The 20,811-nt window shown below is 46.7% G+C and overlaps 1 protein-coding gene and 1 pseudogene across 4 annotated transcripts; both read right to left on the reverse strand.

Moving 5' to 3' along the window:
- Nucleotides 1-699: 699 nt before the first annotated feature.
- On the reverse strand, nucleotides 700-15,668 carry LOC125551555 (uncharacterized). 3 transcript variants are annotated; one of them, XR_015599379.1, is made up of 14 exons: nucleotides 15,351-15,668; nucleotides 10,124-10,298; nucleotides 9,762-9,845; nucleotides 8,963-9,204; nucleotides 8,635-8,878; nucleotides 8,407-8,486; nucleotides 8,199-8,283; nucleotides 7,039-7,170; nucleotides 6,187-6,300; nucleotides 6,075-6,099; nucleotides 5,902-5,946; nucleotides 2,031-2,115; nucleotides 1,364-1,414; nucleotides 700-1,265 (listed from the first exon to the last, which is right to left on the reverse strand). XR_015599379.1 is itself a non-coding variant. In XM_048714814.2 (13 exons), the coding sequence occupies exons 2-13, from the start codon at nucleotides 10,168-10,170 to the stop codon at nucleotides 1,177-1,179; spliced, it is 1,284 nt and encodes a 427-aa protein (XP_048570771.1). In that variant the 5' UTR covers nucleotides 10,171-10,298; nucleotides 15,351-15,666; the 3' UTR covers nucleotides 700-1,176. The 3 variants fall into 3 exon arrangements, 2 of the variants coding, with proteins under 2 accessions (XP_048570771.1, XP_048570767.1); XM_048714814.2 differs by lacking the exon at nucleotides 6,075-6,099 and having other exon boundaries at nucleotides 10,138-10,298; nucleotides 15,351-15,666; XM_048714810.2 differs by lacking the exon at nucleotides 6,075-6,099 and having other exon boundaries at nucleotides 15,351-15,666.
- Nucleotides 12,328-15,344, reverse strand: LOC147990395 (uncharacterized; annotated as a pseudogene). The gene is made up of 3 exons (XR_015615566.1): nucleotides 12,921-15,344; nucleotides 12,796-12,831; nucleotides 12,328-12,714 (listed from the first exon to the last, which is right to left on the reverse strand). The product of XR_015615566.1 is annotated as an uncharacterized LOC147990395 (transcript).
- Nucleotides 15,669-20,811: the final 5,143 nt, after the last annotated feature.

Consider the following 20,811-nt stretch of genomic DNA (forward strand, 5'->3'; position numbering starts at 1 on the left):
TTTGTTCAATTTACATTCAAAATACACGCAAATGTTTGAAGGCACGACGTTGGATGCCCAACAACCATATCCATGTCCGTGAACACGCAGACGTTTGAAATACACACGGAGTGGCCAACATCGGTCGAGACGCAACCATTATACTCTAGTTGGGCACTACTTCCTCTATCCTATAATATAAGATGTTTTTGCAAGCTAACATAGCTTGTAAAAACGTCTTATATTGTGGGAGGGAGGAAGTAGTTCCCAACTAGTCTCGTAGTATCGCAGTATCACCTACGGACCGGTAGCACCTGATATTTTTCCCGTTGGGCAAAGTCCTAAGTTGTTGTCGTTGCATGTGTAGTGTTGTAAAGCCGAAAAGTGATGTGCTGGCCGCTCGGCTCTTCCTCTCTTACAGGAAAAAAGGTACACATCTCCATGGTGTATTCTACTCCCTCCTTACGCACTTTTAAATATAAGCCCTTTTAGAGATTTCAATATATACTGTATATGGAGCAAAATGAGTTTATCTACACTTTAAAATACGTCCATATACATCAATATGTAGTTTGTATTGAAATCTCTAAAAAAAAGTCTTACATTTAGAAACGGAGGAAGTACAAGAGAAAAGAACATCGATAATTTGTTGTTGTGTTGATCCTAACGTTGGATATATATAAATCCTATAGAATGAAGAAACATCACTCTAGAAAAGAATGAAGAAACGTCACCTGGGCATTTAAAATATGGAAACTCACTTTAATCCACAGATGAAGCATTCATGTGCAAGTTCCAACAGATAATTATCCGATGCATATCAAAGTATCAGGCAGTTAGAACTGAAAAGAAAAAACAACCAGCAGCAAGCAACAATGGCTAGCCTACCACAAATACTGTCTCTTTAATTCTTCTCCTACCCAATGATGAACATACGTTGGCGGGCTACGAACTGCCGCAAGGAAGGCAATAACCTGCCAACCTGGGCAACCAAGCAGCTCAGCACCATATCTGACCAAGCCCAGCACATGCGCTGTTGCATACTGACTAATTTGTACACCTACAACAAAATGCTCACCAACGATAAGTAAAGTGCAAGACTGACTAAAATCAAGCAGATCGCTTTGGATGAAGCCACATCACTGAAGGCGAATCATGCTGGTGCGGGGACGGGGATTTCAGTGGCAGCAGGGCTGCTTATTGCATCATATGATCGGCAGACGAAACAGTGCGCATGTGTGTGTCACTTCCATTCGGTTCTGCTGATGAATCCATATCGGCTGTATCTGGGATCGTGAGGGTTCAAACAAGATAAAATGGCATAAGCAAGGGGCATTCTAGCCAGATGTTTACAAACAAGCCAACAAAAGGAAATAATACTCACCAGATGCAGATTCACTAGGCTGGCTTGTAAACGAGGAGCTTCTTCCCAGACCTGCATATGTTTATGTTTGCGTCAGCTGTTGCAAGTAAGGAATGAAACTAACAAAGTGAAGGCAGTATAACAATCTGACATAATGTGCACATGCACTGATGTAGTGCATAGTAACATATACGGTGGCAACACATGATAAATATGAAAATGTAGCTGTGCTAAAAAAACAATCCAACAGGTAATCAAAATCAACAGAAATGGTAAAGTGGACTGAAAAACAGCAATTACTACCGAGCTGAAAGGAGCAAAACTAAGCAATGAGCAGTTCCTATTTCTACCATTGAGCTAATCTGGGAAAGATAGACCCATTTTCAGCATTGATGTAAAGGGGGGTTGGCAAGTATAAACACCAAGTACAGCTATCTAAAAGCAGAGTTTTTGTTTTTCAATGAATTAGCCGGTATATGGAAGAAAAAATCACCCAATATTTGCTCGTAAACTATTTTAAGAAAAGGAAAACAAAACAGGAATCTCACCATAACATCTTCTGGGAACAAATAGCAAAATAAAGGTTAAAAGAAACTGTGTGCTTTAGGGAGGGAGGCGAGGTGTATCAGCCAGTTATAGTGAACTAAGCAAATCATCTGAAATGACTAATGATTACAAGGAAACAAACCTGCAGACTGACGCAAACCTTTCACAGCTTCGAAGTTCTTGTATGTATAGCCCACAAAGCTAAGGTCTTTAGAATTAGGAATCATCTGCAATAATGTTTCAAAAAAATGACGAAGAGCTTCGGAGTAAATAAAGAAATGATGGCATGTAGTCTGTTACAAAGGTTGAAATGATGCCTATCCATGGACATCTAAATGTGACCACTGATGAAGATGATTGAGTAACTTGAAGTGTAAAACAAAGGTTTGTAGTTTATTACAAGACAGAAATTGATCCTAGGCATGGACATTAAAAAGTGAAAGAAAAAGAACCCACCCCATCCCACATAGATAAATCATGATTGGCTAGATAGCTACAATAATCATTGCAAAGACTAAAACTCTGCCTTCATGAAAAATGTTTTGCAGTTGCAACACATTCTATGGCAAATTTTGGGGGGCACATACATCATGAAATAAGAAACCGAATAGTTTGGTGATTCTACACGGTCCGTTACTCCTAAGCAGTACTGACAACAATCCAATGGTTGCAGGATAATAAATCACTTAATTAGTAGAGCTGGAGTGGGTAGGGTGATGGATAATCTTGATACAGACATATTTTTTTGAGAAAACGCAAAAGGCTTGCATTTCTTTGTATTGAAAAGATAAGAGTTTGTTACAGCCTCCTAGAAGGAATGATTACAGGCATGAATCAGTGTACGTCCCAGGTTTGAGGGGGGATGGCACACAGGGCACGGGCTCCAGCCGTTGCCCAAAGTTTGGCTTCGTCTTTGATCCGTGCGGTCAGAGCGTTGGTCGATGGGGTTGCGCCATTGAACACGCAGTCGTTGCGATGCTTCCAGGTCATCCAAGGGATCAGCAGGGTTGCGGTGGCAAGGCCTTTTTGCATGGGTTGCGGTGTGTTTCGCCGCGCCGAGTTCCACCACTCTGATAGGGATCCCTCGGTGGAGGGCACGCTGCAAGTCAAGCGCAGCCAAGACAATATCTTGTGCCATACTTGCTTGGAGAAGGGGCATTCCAGCATTAGGTGCTGGATTGATTCAGGCGCTTGGTCGCAAAGCGGGCAGCGAGGGGGGTGCGGCAGTCCGCGACGAGCAAGGCAGTCGGCCGTCCAGCAACGTCCCAGCTGGGCAAGCCAGTGGAAGAATTTCACTCGCGGGGCGCCCAGCTCTTCCAGGTGAGCTTCCAAGCAGGGCAAGAGGTCGAGCCATGGAAGGTGGCTAGGTAGGCGGACTGGGCTGTGTAGGTACCTGCCGCGCTCCACTTCCAGAGTAGGCGATCCAGCTCGGCAGTGAGTGTGATGTGCTCGATCGCCTGCCAAGTGAGCAGGTATTGGCCGATCTCGCGGATGCCAAGGGTGCCCTGTATGTCCGATGCCCATTGGTGTGCGTGCAGTCCGTCCGCCGAGCGATGTTTGGGGATGAGGGCGTGCAGCTGTGGCGCAAGCTCCGAGATGGCACGCCCGTTGAGCCAACGGTCTTCCCAGAACAGCGCACGCTGGCCGTCGCCGAGGATCATGGTGGTGGACGCGAAGAAGAAGGCGCGCTCCGCGGCAGTGAATTGGAGGTCGAGGCCAGACCATGCCCTGTTGTCGTCCGTGCGGGCGAACCAAAGCCATCTAGTGCGCAAGGCCAAGCCCGTGTGCTCCAGGTCGTGCACCCCGAGTCCTCCAAGCCGGGTCAGGCGGCAGACGCGTTGCCAGTTGACGTGACAATTGCCGCCGTTCGCCTCGGCGCGGCCAGCCCAAAGGAATCCTCGCTGGATTTTTTCAAGGAGCTTGAGGATCTTTTTCGGCGGCGCAAGCACCAGAAGTTGGTGAATGGGGATCGCGCTCAGCACTGATTTCACAAAGGCAAGGCGTCCGGCCTTATTCATGAGGCGCGCCTTCCAGGTGGGGAGCTTGCCAGCGGTCTTGTCGACGAGGGGTTGCAGCTGTGCAGTGGTAGGGCGTCCAAGGGTGAGTGGGATCCCCAGGTAGGTGATGGGCAGCGCCGCGATAGGGCAGCCATGTCGCCATCGCATCTGATCATTGTAGCCGTGCTCTTCAGGAAGTTGACCCGGAGGCCTGACGCCCGACCAAATAGCTGCAGGATTTCTCGGACGACGAGTGTGTCGTGCGTCGTGGGGTGGCAGAAGAGTATGACATCGTCCGCGTACAGCGAGAGTCCGTGGAGCGCGCTGCGAGGGTGTAGTTACTGCAGGACTTTGAGCTCGGCCGCGCGACGGAAAAGGCGCCCCAATGTGTCGACGGCAAGCACGAAGAGCTGTGGTGACACAGGGTCGCCTTGACGGAGCCCGCAGCGGTGCCAGATCGCGGGTCCCGGCGCGCCGTTGAGGAGAACTCTAGTGCTTGCCGATGACAGGAGAATGGCAATCAAACCGAGGAAGCGATCGCTCAAGCCATACCGGCGCAAGACCTCGAATAGGAACGGCCACGACACGGAGTCAAATGCCCGTGCAAGGTCCAGCTTCAGGAGGATGCGCGGGGCGCCGAGCTGATGAAGGAGGCGCGCCGATTGCCGGACAAGTACGAAATCGTCGTGAAGGCTTCGTCCTGGTATGAAGGCGTTCTGAATGGGGCTGACAAGCTCGTTCAACTTGGGTGCTAGTCGAAGGGACAGCACCTTTGCGAAGATCTTCGCGACGAGATGGATTAGGCTAATGGGCCTGTAATCCCCCAGCCCTGCTGCGTCAGCATGCTTTGGGATCAGCGTAAGCAGCGCTTGGTTCAAGCAGCTGAACCTCTTCCTCGAAGCGCATATAGCTGCTGGAAGACGCGGACAAGGTCGTGCTTTACGATAGGCCAACAGGAGCGCAGGAACTCTGCGGTGAAGCCGTCTGGGCCAGGCGCCTTGCGCGCCGGCAGCCGCTCGACAGCTTGCCATATCTCGTCTTCGCTGAAGGGGGCGTCCAGGTCATCGGGGTTGGATAGCGCGATGAGGTCCTCGAGGTTGAGGGTGCAATCCCGGGGGTGATCGGTCCCAAGCAGGGAGTGCGCGAATGCCGCCGCGGCCAAGTCTGCTTGGTCGGTTAGAGTTGCGCCCTCAACCACCAGAGTATGGATCATGTTCTTCTGCTTGCGGTAGGTGCACCGGCGGTGGAAGGAGGTGTTCGCGTCCCCATCCTTGAGCGATGCGATGCGCGCGCTGGTGCGCCAGGGTTCGTTCGAGCGAGGCGAGGCCAAGGTAGGCGAGCTTGATCTGCCTACGTAGCCAGTCCTCATGCGGCGTCAGATGTCGCAACTCCTGGGCGGTGTCGCAGCAGCAGCTCGCGCGAGATCGCGAGCTGGTCGCGAATATTCCCCACGGAGCGCGCACTCCAGCTCGTGAGCTTGCGTGCGGTGGCTTGCATGTGTCGCATGATGCAGCGGAACGGGTCAGCGTCGTCCACGGAGTGCCATGCGCCCGCGACCACGTCCTAGAATCCCTCGAGCCTTGTCCAATAATCCTCAAAGTGGAAGCGTCGGTGCGCTGGGGGTAGGGGCGAGCAGTCGAGGAGGAGGGGGCTGTGGTCAGAGACGACCGAGGCCAGGCATTGGAGGTAGCAATCGCCGTGCTGCTCCTCCCAGTCCACGGTGCAGAGGACGCGGTCGAGGTGGACCAAGGTTGGGGGCGTCTGCTCGTTCGACCAGGTGTAGCGTCGGCCATTGAGGTATACCTCCTTGACAGCCCCAAGTTAAATTAAATACACAAAATGACAACGTTATGGAATTAAAAAGACAGAGTATGAATGTATTAATATTATCAACAATATCACGTGGTCATTATCAACAATATCATGTGGTCTAAAAGATGAGTAAAAAATGGGCATACAAGCCTGAACATGCTTTTAGAGTAGTTTTGTCGAATCTGATGGTTCATAAATTCATACCTTCCTTGAGGACCCAGAACCTGTTCTTGCTGGAGCGGGATTTACCTGCAGAGAAGAAGGAAAGTGATAAATATAATTTATGCACGACAGAAAAGCATATGGAGCTGAAAGAATGACATATTGAATATGAAACGAAATATTCTTGAAAGTTGGGAATATTTAAAGAAGCAAACCACAGGGTGGTGCTCGGGTTGTCTTCTGTAATAAGTGCCACCAGGGGGTCGCTGGTCAGTCTAGTTTAAAGGATCAAACACACAGCAAACTAAAGCAAAAGAATTTGCTCACCTCGTCAAACTTCTGAAAATTCTGTGTATCCAGTTCATCATTTACTTGAGGCTTAAACGCCGCCTCCATTTCATAAAGCTTATCCCATTCAACTCCATGAAACCAAGGATGAGCCTAAGAAAAAGAAATTTGAGTGTAACAAACATAACATATGCAAGCAATACTCGGATGGAATCATATGTATGTATGTATGTATGTATGTATGTATGTATGTATGTATGTACGTATGTAAGTACGTATGTATGTATGTATGTATGTATGTATGTATGTATGTATAGTTGTGGAAGTAGTAGGGGTGGGACACAAGGGGACGAGTTCGTCCTCTGCATCAAGGCGCCATTGCCGGCGATTAAAAGGGTGGCAGGGATTAGATAGAGAGACTCAGAGGGGTCAGGAATAGAAACTAGAAGACCTGATTGTTATTACAAACAAGGACCTGGTTTATATAGTACCCATTGAACACAAACACAACTCTGATTTGAACTCTCGTCTCACTAATTCCTGGACAGACTTGACAATCCCAATTCTTTTTTCCTTAAGAGTATTATCTGAAACCTAGTCCTGCTCATCCATGTTTCTATCTGTCCTTGTGACCACAGTTTCCGGCCATGCGGCAGGCTCTCCTTCTCTTTCTTTAACTCCCCTTTGATATTTTTTTGCCCCTAATACGAGTCCACAGGAGTACACAACTATATTTCATTTCGTGATATATAGTAATACCGATTTCAGCCAGCCAATTTAGGTACTATTTTGTATATGGATGACTAAATCTGAAAATGTTTTACCAGCATGGATTTTAAGATAACTAATGTTTGCAACTGGAGACAGCAGATAATTTTGAGAGACAAACACCTTTATTTGATCTGCTCCTCCACTGCCAATCCTGTGGTCAACATCACATAAGAACCGACAAATGAGATCCTTAGCTTCAGGAGACAACCTTGGATTTTCTGGAAATTTTAAATAGCTTCTCCAATGTACAATCTAGGAAGTAGTAGAGCAGAGTCAGTGCAGTACTTACAACAGAAAGTGGGAGCGCTTATAGAATATGGGTACTCATCTTTCTCAGGTTATTTATACCCAGAAAAAGAGACCAAAATACATAAGTTTACTGTCAATTGTATGAAATTCAAAGACAGGTAGTCCAGGATTTCAAATCATGCCAGCATAGGAGTAATTTAAAGCTAAAGACCAAAGAACTTTGCCATTTACACACTTCCACACATGGGAGAGAATCAAGGCTAGTAACATTTGGCAAACCTTGCAGAGCAAGGAACTACTTCCACAACAACAACAACAACAAAGCCTTTAGCAAGGAACTACTTCGCTAACTATATTTCATCTACCTCATTCGACTAGGGTGATCTGGACCTGAAAATTTGTATGTTCCTGCACAACAACACAAATAGCAAAAATGCGCAGCAATGTTTTCAGTAAATTTAACATGCAGCTAAAAATAAGCTCCATACTAAACTATAATAACTAAGATAATCAAATTAAACCACTACACTACAGTATGACTGTTCTAAAAAATGAATCAAAATCAGTATAACCCTCAAGCAGTAAATATATTGTTATATAATGGAAGTCAATGTGTGGTTAGACTTATAACAAATAGAATATGCCATGAAATTCTCATTCAAAAAAGGAAAAATGTATATCCATCCTTTTTGGTGGGGCTAATGATGATGTGTGTTTAAACACCCTCAGTGGAAGAAGAGAACTATATGATAATAACTCCCACTGAAAAAAAAGAGCTCTATCCCACCAGTTGGCGGGAATCCTATTATCTGCAACATATTCCAACTCACTAGATAATGTAATGATCTTGACCACAAAGACAACTCTCATAAGATATGTTACAAGTACAAGGAAAGGTTGGAATAATGCCACTGCAAAGGTTGCAATTTTACTGTAAACTTTGCAATGGCATGTCCAAATTAACATGTATACAACACGCAACTGCACGGGCTTAACGATTCAGTTATAGATAGATTATTCAGCAAACAAACCTTTCGGCATGTGGTTATTGGATCATCAGAATAGAATGGTGGATACCCAACAAGCATCTCATACATGATTGCACCCAGGGACCACCTGCATGCAAATAAAAAATAAGCAATCATACAACAGTTATTTAAAACAAGAGAAAAGTTTAATTTTTTGCCTTGAAGATCAAAACAAGGAATAAAATATGTAAATATGAAATTCTTAACCTACCAGTCACACTCAACTCCATATCCCTTTTTCAGTAAAACCTCAGGAGCAATATAATCAGGCGTACCGACAGTAGAAAATGCCTGAAATTCATTTAAAATGGAAATGTTTGGCTATACTTTTCCCTTTTGAGAAATGATGTTGAGAATTTATGCCCACGGAATAAGGAAAAAGAACAAATGGAGTTGTATGTAACTAGTTGGATGCTCGATATGGTAAGCAAGCACGCACCAATTTTCTCCTGTTCTTCTGCCAGTGCTGAAGCTGTTCATTTGGACTTCTCCACCTTCTACCATTTGCTGTATCAGGGAGAGAATAATCGATATCCATGGACTCCCTAAGGTTTTCATCAGTCATAGGTTCATCTTCATTCAAGGTTGACAATTTGGTACAGTCAATTGGCTTGCATAAGCCAAAATCTGACAACTTCATGTGTCCATTCTTATCGAGAAGGAGATTATCAGGCTTAATATCCCTGTAAGGACAATAAAACAAAAATAGATTTGAATAAACATATATAGAATATAGCATATGCAAATAAGATTCGGAAGTATGTGACCTGTGGATGTAATTATGTTTATGAATAGACTCAATGGCAAGAACTGTCTCAGCAATATAGAATCGAGCCACATTTTCAGTTAAGGTATCCTCTCTCATGAGGAGGGTCATCATGTCACCTCCGGGAAGGTACTCCATGATAAGGTAGAGATACTCAGCATCTTGGAAAGAATAGTATAGCTTCACAATGCAGTGGCTACCAACTTCAGCCAGCAAGTTTCTTTCAGATCTAACATGCTCCACCTAATAGATGTAAAGAAAATATTAGTTCCAACAAGAAGAACAGGGCAAACTAAACTTACTTAAAATTCCCATAATAATAGTTGAAAATATTCAATTCAAAGCAAAAATGAATAATCTGGGAACTAACATACAAAGCCTCTCACATTAAACAATAGTTCATGAAAACAACAGTACATCAAAAATTGTATTGAGGTAAAAAGAATTGTAGAGTAGAAAAATAACAGCTGACCATGACCGACAGTCCTACTCTACAATTTGAACCACGTGTTATCTATAACATCCGTGTCACAGTTATAAAAAAGGAATCCACGAAAGGCAGTCCTATACTCTTACTCTACAATCTCATCAAATAAATTCAGTCAGAACTTAACACACAGGTCAAGATACAAGCCATTTTGAGTTCTCTAGCATGGCATCTATCATTGTTATTTCTTACATGACGAGACTGCTTTGGTGGCTAGCATCAAAATATATCAAAACAAAAATGTTCTAACATATCCACAAATATTAAAAAGAAAAGAAAATGCAAAACAAGCAGTACAGTACTCTTAGCATACCTGACCCTTGACAACCATTTCAGACTTCTTTAGTTTTTTCATTGCATAAATATTACCAGAGGATTTATCCCGGCATAGTTGAACCTATCAGAACAACAAATCAAGTTATCACCTACAGGGGTCAGCAGCTCCAGCATGACAAACAGTTGTACTTTAAACATCAGGAATTTTAGAGCCAATAGATCTAGGAAATGCTACATGCAACCAACTGGCGCCGCCAGTATTGGCGTTTGCATACTATGTTTATTTGGCAAATGCCAACTATTTATTGAGCAGATACAATTGAATTGAAAGGGATTACAAAATATGGACTGCCTAAGTGACTCAGAAAAGCATGCTTGCAGATACTGGAAGATGCAAACCTCCCCATAAGCACCTCTTCCAATGATGGTGAGCAGCTCAAAGTCATCCACACAAATTCTATGCCTTTTAAGTCTCATGTATTCAGTCTCCTTCCTCTGCAACTCCTTTATCAATTTTATCTGCTCCTCCCTAGGAACTTGAGAAGAAGCTAGCTGTTGTTCCAAAATCAAGCGTCTGCAATTGTACAATGGATCCAAGTTTCTAGTATCAATAGAAATAAAAGCAAACGACAGTGTGTGATAAGCTTGTCACTGTAAGCAATAAAAAGGCAATGTTTCCAAATGAAGTGATGGACCCAAGGATGAATATATGCTCCCTACAAATTACGAGCGCAAAAAGATGACAAGAAAGAGAAAGATTCCATTCACATTTAATACAACATATAGTCTAGACTTTGGTAGTTGAAACCAGGATTAAGACAAATTAAAATAAATGTATTTAAACTAGAATGAGTGAGATTTCAAGAGATATTTGGAACGCGTGTCTATTGAGTTGATTGGGTCATTGCTTGTGTTCAGCAGTGTGCGGCTCTGTGAAAGCATTGATCCTTGCTTGTGGAGCTAGCTGCTGGTTTCCTTTGATTGGGTCAAGGGGATTTGCTATTCGAAATGAAGATGTAGGTATAGTTGCAGGAGGGCATGGACAGGAACAAAGTTCGCATTTTTGTCGCTTTTCCATTTGAGTATGTGACGACTCGTAATTTTTGTACTTGATTGATGTGCACAATTACATTCGAAATAGTGTGGTTTGTGATTGTTTTGGTTTTTATCTTCGAAGAGAGTGCTAGAAAGCTATGTGTTGATTTTCAGCTCAACGTTGAGAGTAGACAAATTTACATTAGTGTGTTCCTAGAGCAGGAGTTTTTTTTTTAAGTTTCACCTGGGTGGGTAATCCCGCAAGCACAAGGCTATCGAGAGGAAAGAAAGTCACGCCAGGCCATAGAGAGAGGTCGGAGAGAAAGAGTTTCGTGTTACATCCTCAACAGTGAGGTTTTGTTGACGGAAAACTTTAGCATTCCTGGCATCCCAAATTAAGGGTAGTCAGGATCACGGGCACAGTCATGGTCGCGGGCAGCCCTGCCGGTGGTGTTGTCTCCCAAATGTCTTCCAAGGGGTTTGTAGCCCGATGAATTCCTGCCTTCCGCCAGACTCTGGCTGCCGTGGGGCAGCGGACGAATAGATGTAGGCGGTCCTCTGCATGGGCCATGCACATCGGGCATGTTGCGGAAGGCAGAAGGTTTTTGTGGTGCGGGTTGAAGCTTGTGTTGAGGCGGTTGAGATGCAGAAGCCAGCCACAAACTTTGCAGGAGATATATCTAGAGATCGGCAATTTGACAGCATATGCATAAGGAAACTAAAATAGAGTGACACGGATGTCTTTAATAGGAATGTCACCATAGAATTTTAACTTTTTACTTATAACATATGCATAATACGTGGATCGCTCTCAACAAGTTTTCTTTTCCTTTTTGTGGGGACTCAACTTCCTTACTTGAAGATACAAACCCAGTCAATGAAAAGTATCAGAGATTTCCAAAATGTTGCCTAATAAACTTGGATGGAGGGAATAGCTTTTATTGGCATTGGCAGTTAATACCAGCCATTAACTTATTCTATGTGATTAAATGTCTGTTTGGACGAGGCTAAAAGGCACCAAAACAATATTCTTATTGAGCACTTCAAGTTCGCACTTAATCTAATTTCTACTGCACAAATACACAATGTTTTTCTAAACTCCCAAAAATGTGCACAATGTTTCGTCTCTTTTGTTTGTTTAGGCTTTGATCAGGCACTTGTATCTGTTTTGTTTGTGCCATCGATTGACTAAGTGTAAGTAATGCGTCAAACTCATTGTCTAATGTCAAGTTAGTCAAGTGCAAATGTGCGCTAAGTCCCACCACAATGGCCACCCACCTACATGCACACATGACAGAATCCTGGCTCCACCCACTATTGTCGAACTCCTTAAAACACATTGCTATGTCCAGTTGACAATTGTTAAAACATGCCACTAAGGGCATCTCAAGGCTTCCACAAAAAAATCCCCTACTTGTCTGTCCTTCATCCACTCTCTTTTTCTCGCTAAGTCAAATTTGATCAATGTTCAAACAATTGGAAGATAAATTGTGCATGACAAATGACAAAGAATTCAAACAAACTTCATAATCCAGATCCAACAATTCAAACAAAAGCAACCGAATGAATCAGTGCCAACCGCCATTTGCATAGCATGCAATGATTCCACTGCGCATTTGGTGAAACCACAATGCCGCATCGGCATCCAAGTCTTTAGCCTTGACATACATGACCTTGGACTCCTCACACACCGTCTGAACTGCAAGCCTCTTCTACTCAATGTCAACCTTCTTTGCTTGCATCTCCATGAACTCTTTAAACCTCTCCTCCTTCTTTTCCTCCTTGAGCTCATTGTGTTTGGCACTTGCCACCTCGTTCTTGTCCATGATATCCTCCCACTTCTCCGACATTTGGTCGCCCGATTGCACCTTGCCCTCTCGGTCCCCCTTGAACTCCACCGCTTGTTTCACCAACTTCATCCATTTGGGAGGTTGCGCCACTTTTGGCGTTTGCGGCTTTGAGTAAATTGGCAAAGTCACTCCATTTGATTTCGCCACTCGACTTGATTCAACAATGATGCATGGTGAATGGCTTACCCTCGATTTTCTTGGACAGTGGCGCCGCGAGGCCGGCTAGAAAAGCAAATGAATCACATGATGAAAAACATTGCGACATAGGGCAAATAAATCATATGATGAACTTTATGGGAAGCGAAGCTTACAAGCTCAACGATACCCATGCCACTTGGACCCATGCCACTAGGTGCTCTGTTCTTGATTTGGGCATATGCACCACAATACTTATTCCGATGATTGAAGGAGTTCTCACTCCAATCACCGATTTTCACCACACTTCATGCCATAAAAGAACTCACACACCTTCCTCAAAAAGGTCACACCCCTTTGCTCAGCACCGACAAATGGATCAACGCTATTGCCCAACCAAGCCAAGCAAAACAACTCGTCCTCCTTGGTGGTGTATACAACTCCCCTCTTCGCTTTCTTTGCTTCCATCTCCGGCGCCGGCGAGTATTATTTTTTCACCCCTCCATTCGTTTGACCATCGTTGATCATGGACATCATCACCTCTTTGGCCGTTGTCGAGCTTAGGAGGGGGAGGTCCACTGGACAGGGTTCGAGCGCCTGCAGAGAAGCTATCCTCCGGTGGTGTATGCTGTCGGATGAGCCGCAATGACTCGGTGAAGTTGTAGCCGATGTTGAGGTTGATGATGAACGGGAGACCAGAGTGGGTGGAGGTGGGGGACTGTTGTGAGTCCAGGCTATAGTGGTAGGCAGGGGCGCCGTGGGGCGACGCGTGTGCAGGCACACCCGGCACAGCAGCATAGCTTGCAAGAGGAGCTCATGCTCACACCGCCGCACCGGCCCCTTGCGCCTTCTCTCTCGTGCGGCGCTCTTGCCGCTTGATACTCTCCGGATTTGGCCGACGTGGGTGCTTGCGACGGTAGCACCTCGAAGATGTTGGACAAGGTCAAGTTCATTGGGCCAGAGAGATTCATTGCGGCGGCAAAGGCCAGTGGTGGTGGTATTGCTGCTACGGCGGTGGCCGAGGTGGTTTTGGTAGCGGCCTCGGGGTCGGGCATGGAAAGAGAGAGGGGTGTGGGATGGGGAAGGGACTGATTAGGGTTATTGGCGTGGATCCAGGATGTCAGATCTGACGTGGCAGACGTCCGGACTCCCTACTCCGCCAGGCTAGGATATTCCAGATAGTCCGGCTCAAAATGGGTGCCCGCGTTGGACGGCTAAAAGTGTATGTACTAGACAGGCCGAACATTTGCAGCCGGAATGGGTGCCTGACTTGGAGATGCCCTAAAACCCAACTTACAACATGTCTGAGCATACCAACAGGCAAACCACCCCCAAAAAGTAAAGACAGCACTAGTGAACATGGAGCAAGAAACTCAGGTCTGCACGCTGCAAACACCAATATGTCAAGACAAATTCTCCACATAAGCAATCAGACAACACAAGCCCTTGTTTTCTTCTAGCTACAATCCAAGAACCGCATTGACAAAGGATGCTCAGCTCAACGGGAGCAATGAGCAACAATTCAATCCAATTAGCAGATACTCCCTCCGTCCCATAATGTAACATGTTTTGACACTACACTAGAGTCGAAAAACGTCTTGCATTATGGGATGGAGGGAGTAACTATCAACCATCCAAAATCTCTCAGCGAATCAGCAGGCCCAACCTACACCGTAATTGGACGTCCCAAAGTTCAAAGATAGGCCGGTTCTTCTCGTGGCTGGCCATGCGGAACCGTTGCTGGAATTCAGACGCGCGCCAAGGACTCCCACACCAAACTACGTGCCCATTTTGCAACCAACAGGTCGAAACAATCAACCACATCCTCCTCACATGTGTCTTTGCGAGAACCTGTGGCTATGGATTTGGAGCGCTCGCGACGAGCCAAACCAAACTCCAGTGGCGGACGTGGAGTTGGTGGAGTGGTGCACCATGCAGGTTGCGGCTCAATGCTCACCAAGAGACCTAAAGGCGATTATCACGCTTTGCTTATGTGAACTTTGGAAGCACTGTAACACCATAGTGTTCGACGGCGCATCCCCATCCCATCAACTAGCCTTGCGGAACATTAATCATGAAGGACGAACATGGAAATCAGCGGGTCTATTAAAGGGTGACTTTGAGTTTTTCTTCGGTGGTCTGAGTAGGCAGGCTAGCCGCGAGTAATCCCATACTAATGTAACTATCTTGTGGTGGCTAGTGAGAGCCTTGTAAATCGGTTGTAAACCTTGTGGAGGGTTTCTTCACCCCTTTCTTCTGTAATACTCCCTCCTGTCTCAAAATAAGTGTCCCAGCTCACTTATTTTGGGACGGATGGAGTATATGATATGCACACTCGTGCATATTCTAGAAAAGAAAAGGCTCAAAGATGGAGTACTTCACAGTACAATCTACAGCCACAGTCTAGAACAAACTACCCTAAAAGTCGCCGAATTACCAGCTAGACATGCAGCGGAAACTACAGAGGACAAAAGTATAAACCCCCGAATCGCTGAGATATCCCCAATCCCTCGATCATCCCGACCCCCCGAGATCCAGGTACACCCGCACGCGGCCGAATAGACAAAATCGGGAGTTTCAGGACGGGGATGGGAGGCCGGCGGTACCTCTCGTTGCGCTCCCGGAGATTCTTCATGCGCTCGCGGTAGTCGTTCTCGATGATCTTCTTCGCAGCCGCGACGCGCTCCATGGTGCGGCTGGACCCCACCGCCTCCTCCGCCAGCGGCTGGCTCCGGCCACCGCGCGCCGCCGTCTCGCTCTCCATGCTAACGCGCACGCCCGCCCGCGGCCCCGCGACCCCGCGACCCGGCTCTGCTTCTCGCTGTCGCGAACTCGAAATTCTTTTAAAATTGTTTTCTCTTTGGTAGTGCTAGTAATGGTTTCTCTTGGCTTCGCCGACGCGGCTGCTTCTTGTTTGGTTAGTTTGAGGTTAGAGTTTAATAACCTGGTCTTTTTTAGTGGAGGACTACAGGCTGGAGACAGCTTTTCTTTCTTTTTTATAATAATAATAAAACAGGCTGGAGACAGTAGTGACTAGTGAGTAAATGGAGCACACCGAGCTTTATGGCAATTTTACACGATTGATTCGGAAGAAAAGGCAATTTTGCAGATACTATTCTATCTTTTCTTTTCCTGAAACACGATAGCCCGTTGTATTTTATTTTTATTAAACAAGAGGGTAAGGAAAGACATGACTGCATTAGATATTTCTGCAAGGACTTGTCAAGGGCACGTCTAGGTGTGTCCTAATTATTGCGTATCTAAGCGATTTCAACAAGTATAAAAAAGAAAAAGAAAAAAATATTTGCATACCTTGTTAAATGAAGGGATTTTTATTTATGTGCCCCTGGTTGCTTAGTTGTGCTCAGTTTTGCCCAAGACAACTAACTTTGCTTACTTTTGTCCTCCCCTTCACCATCAGCTCAGAGAAGCCCGAACGTTGCACTGTCATTTGGTCAAAGTCTTTGACCGCTCCTTCCCGACTAGTTTTTTTTGTGTGTCTCCTCCTGACTAGTTGGGCGGCCTGATATCCTAACATGTGGAGCGAAGGCAACTTACTATAGGTGGGGCCTAGGCAGGTGGACGTCTCTCTCTCCACATTTCGAACAACCCGTACCCAAGTCGTTCCCCACACAACCGCCGTTGCCGATGGAGCGACCGAAGAAAGGCTACACCGCACGTACGCCTCCCCTCCCCCCCCCCCTCGAAACCCCTACTGTTACGCCCTCGATGCGGCTATATCTCCCACGTGTCGAAGCACGACTTAGAGGCATAACCGCATTGAAAGCAATGTCACAAGTGAGGTAATCTTCACACAACCCATGTAATACATAAGGGAAAGAGATACATAGTTGGCTTACAATCGCCACTTCACACAATTACATGAATAAAGCATTACATCATCCAGATACAATCAACGTCCGACTACGGAACCAAAATAAAAGAAGACTACCCCAAATGCTACACAGATCCCCGATCGACCCCAACTGGGCTCCACTACTGATCAACTGGAAACGGAACAACATAACGAACACGATCTTCCTCGAGCTCCTCCTTGAGCTCGGTTGCGTCACCTGCATGGTATCATCGGCACCTGCAAGCTGGTTTTGGAAGTATCTGTGAGTCACGGGGACTCAGCAATCTCACACCCGCGAGATCAAGACTATTTAAGCTTATAGGTAGGGTAAAAGGTATGAGGTGGAACTGCAGCAAGCGACTAGCATATTTGGTGGCTAACATACGCAAATGAGAGCGAGAAGAGAAGGCAAAAGCACAGTCGAGAAACTATGATCAAGAAGTGATCCTAGAACAACCTACGTCACGCATAACTCCAACACCGTGTTCACTTCCCGGACTCCGCCGAGAAGAGACCATCACGGTTACACATGCGGTTGGTGCATTTTAATTAAGTTCAACTTCAGGTTTTCTACAACCGGACATTAACAAATTCCCATCTGCCCATAACCGCGGGCACGGCTTTCGAAAGTTCAATCCCTGCAGGGGTGTCTCAACTTAGCCCATCACAAGCTCTCACGGTCAACGAAGGATATTCCTTCTCCCAAGACAATCCGATCAGACTCGGCATCCCGGTTACAAGACATCCTCGACAATGGTAAAACAAGTCCAGCAAAGCCACCCGAATGTGCCGACAAATCCTAATAGGAGCTGCACATATCTCGTTCTCAGGGCACACCGGATTGTCCAAGGTTCCGGTAAGCCAGCCCAGAGTTGCCCGTGGTGGCCACCGGCAGCTGACAGGTTGGACCAACACTCAGAGGAGCACTGGCCCAAGGGTTTAAATAAAGATGACCCTTGAGTCTGCAGAACCCAAGGGAAAGAAAAGGCTAGGTGGCGAATGGTAAAACCAATGTTGGGCCTTGCTGGAGGAGTTTTATTCAAGGCGAACTGTCAAGGGGTTCCCATTATAACCCAACCGTGTAAGGAACGCAAAATCCGGGAACATAACACCGATATGACGGAAACTAGGGCGGCAAGAGTGGAACAAAATACCAGGCATAAGGTCGAGCCTTCCACCCTTTACCAAGTATATAGATGCATTAATATGAATAAGAGATATTGTGATATCCCAACAAAATATCCATGTTCCAACATGGAACAAACTCCAATCTTCACCTGCAACTAACAATGCTATAAGAGGGGCTGAGCAAAGCGGTAACATAGCCAAACAACGGTTTGCTAGGACAAGGTGGGTTAGTGGCTTGGCTTAACAATATGGGAGGCATGATAAGCAAGTGGTAGGTATCGCAGCATAGTCATAGCAAAAAGAGCGAGCAACTAGCAAGCAAAGATAGAAGTGATTTCGAGGGTATGGTCATCTTGCCTGAAATCCCGCGAGGAAGAAGAACGAGTCCATGAAGAAGACAAATGGACGTAGACGAACGGGCCCTCACAAACGCGACGTTATCGAAACCAACCTGAAGAAGCAACACCGGAAAGAAGCACACAACATAGTAAACAACCATCACATAAGCATGTCATGATGCACAACTAAGTATGATGCATGTCGAATTTAATGAAGCATGGCATGGCAAAGTGCACAAACAAAACTACAAATTAAGTGGAGCTCAATATGCAACGAGTTGCATATTGACGAAACACCACGTCAAATATTCAGTTCCTCTCGTTTAGGTACTCAACAATATTAAATGTTGGTTAACATGGCAAGAGGTGAAGCAAAAGCAAACTACACAATCTAAGCAATTTAAATGGGGCCGGAAACATCAACCAACAATTCCGGTAAAACCCCATATGCATTAGCAATTTAATGCAACAACAATTTTAAACATTTTAAATGTTGTTCTCATGATGCGGATGACATGTGCAAGCTTATGCAATTTTTATTAAAAGTTGACAAGAGCATTATGAAGCATTTGTCACCGTGGTGGAAAGGAAAGGGGTGCCACGGCAACGATAACGAAAACGGTGCCACGGCAACATATCGGTCTCCGGTAACTCCTTTGAGATGCCGGTGCAAAAGGAAGTGTGACGGGAGCATGTCGTGCAAGATGGTGGGGTGATCCCGGTAACCGGGTTCCCACGGGTTAGCGGCAGAAGAGGAGGACCGAGCAAGTGACAACTCGGGCACGGTGCAAACATAGGGTGCAACTCATACATCACACAACATGCATTCGTTCCGCGGGTCATCGTCTCGGCGGTTATACCTTCGAAGCGTGCAAACGTGATGGTTCGGGTTCGTCGAGGGAAGTAGAGGAAGTAGTGGTACTATCGGTCATCGGTGATCAACGGGACGGTAGTGGAAGTAGAGGTACACGATGTCTTGACGAAAATCACGGCGGCGGTAGTTGTGCCCATGTGGTCGTCGAACTTGATGGAACCAATGTCCTCGAGGGTAGTCGTGGGAAGTAGTCGTACTCGCGAACTTGTCGGATCCACGGCGACGGTAGTTGTTCATGGTTCGTAGGCGGACTTGACGGGTCCGAGGGATCCGGCCATCGTGGTACTTGGCGCAACACCGTGTAGTCGTACATTTGACGAGGAACGTGGCCATCCGGAGGTGTACTTGGCGAACAACGATCGTCGTGGTACTCATAGGTCCCCGAAGTTGTTCTCATAGGTTTTTGCGTTTCGTTCGGTACTCGTTCGGGCATCCGTGTGGTCTTGCCGGTGGTGTACTTGGCGAAATTCCATGGAGGCGGTCTTGGCAGGCAACGAACAGCGACACGGTGTACCGACACAGCAACGCAGGCGGGTGCTCGAGCAGGACTTGGCGTCGGTCGTCGTCCTCGCGTTCTCGCACGACAAAAGCAGGGGACGGAAGGAAAATCACGGGCAGGAGGAAGGCCATGGCAGAGACAGGCTCTGGGTGCTTGGGGCGCCGGCGGTGGCCTCGGCAAGGAGAAGGAAGGACGACGAGGTGGAGGCAAGGTCGCTGGACGAGGTCAGGGTACGGAGCAGGGCGTCGGGTGGCTCGACACGGTGCAGCTCGCGCACGAGGAAAAGCAGAGGGGCCCGACGAGGAAGGGGGCTCGCCGGCTTGGAGGCCCTGGTGGCTGGCGCCATGACGGTTGGGGCCAGCGGCCTATGCCGAGAACAACAAGGAGAAGGCCGGGAGGGGTTGTGCTTGACGGCGGCGGGCGGCGGCCTCTCTGGAGTGGGGAAGGCGACGGTACTGGCATGGCCTCGCCGGAGTTGACCTCTATGCCGGAGCTTGATGGCGGCGGAGGATGGATGCAGCAGCAGCAGGGCGTAGTGGGAGGCGATGGCAGCGCGCCTAGTAGTCGAGGAAGAGGGGAATGGCACGAAAAAGAGTGGTGGGGCGGCAGCCGGCAATAGCTCCGGTGGCCGGCCGGTGTGACGTAGCTGGAGGTGCCAGGCGTGTGCTGGGAGGCAATGGGAGAACGAGAGGGAGATGGGTTACGGGCGAGAGGAGGGGTCGAGCGCGGTGCCTCCTCTCCTGGCGACGCGAGGGAGGGATCGAGAGGGAGAGGTGCGCGAGGGATCGGGCTAAGGTAGCGCTAGGGTTAGGAGGATTAGGTCGGCCAAAAGGCTAGCCCAGTTGGGAGGGCGCCGGCTGGGCTAGGGGAGGTTTGGCCGGAAGTGGATGGGCCCTAGAGAGGCCTGGGTCTCTCTTCTCCCTTAAGCCTTTTTAAAAAACCTTTTAGAAATCAGAAAACCGCAAAGAAAGAAAGGAGAGAAAAGAAAGGATTAGAGGAAGGATTTGGGCATGCGGAATATTTTTCCGGACTCGCAAAAATATGCTCGTTCCGAGAAAATAGAAAAGGCCATGATAGAAAGATTTAAATTCAAACTCATTTGATTTAAATTCAAATGATTTGAATAGGAAGTGGGTGATAGGAGGTCCAAAAATGTTCGGATACTTGGTGGAGCTCCGGAAAATAGAGAAAAGATATATAGCAAAGATAGAGGCCAAGAGTTGTGATAACTAAAGCATTGGGATTTTTGCAAGTGTGTTATGGTGGATTTCAAATTAAAGAAATATTTAATATAGCTCCCTACTATCGGGAGGATATGTTATAAAGAGAAGTCACCCTTCCCTCGAATTAAATGGATCAAAGATCCATGCCA

This window comes from Triticum urartu, chromosome 1A, assembly GCF_056163025.1.
Source record: "Triticum urartu cultivar PI428250 chromosome 1A, HENAU_Tu73, whole genome shotgun sequence".
NCBI classification, from domain to species: Eukaryota; Viridiplantae; Streptophyta; class Magnoliopsida; order Poales; family Poaceae; genus Triticum; species Triticum urartu.

Bases quoted from the DNA above. Each gene is read 5' to 3' on its own strand.
- LOC125551555 (XM_048714810.2), bottom strand. From the start codon at position 15,508: ATGGAGAGCGAGACGGCGGCGCGCGGTGGCCGGAGCCAGCCGCTGGCG. The intron at 9,205-9,761 runs GTATGCTAAGAG...TACATCTATTAG, and splicing joins AAATGGTTGTCAAGGGTCAG to GTGGAGCATGTTAGATCTGA. The intron at 8,487-8,634 runs GTGCGTGCTTGC...AATGAATTTCAG, and splicing joins AGAAGAACAGGAGAAAATTG to GCATTTTCTACTGTCGGTAC.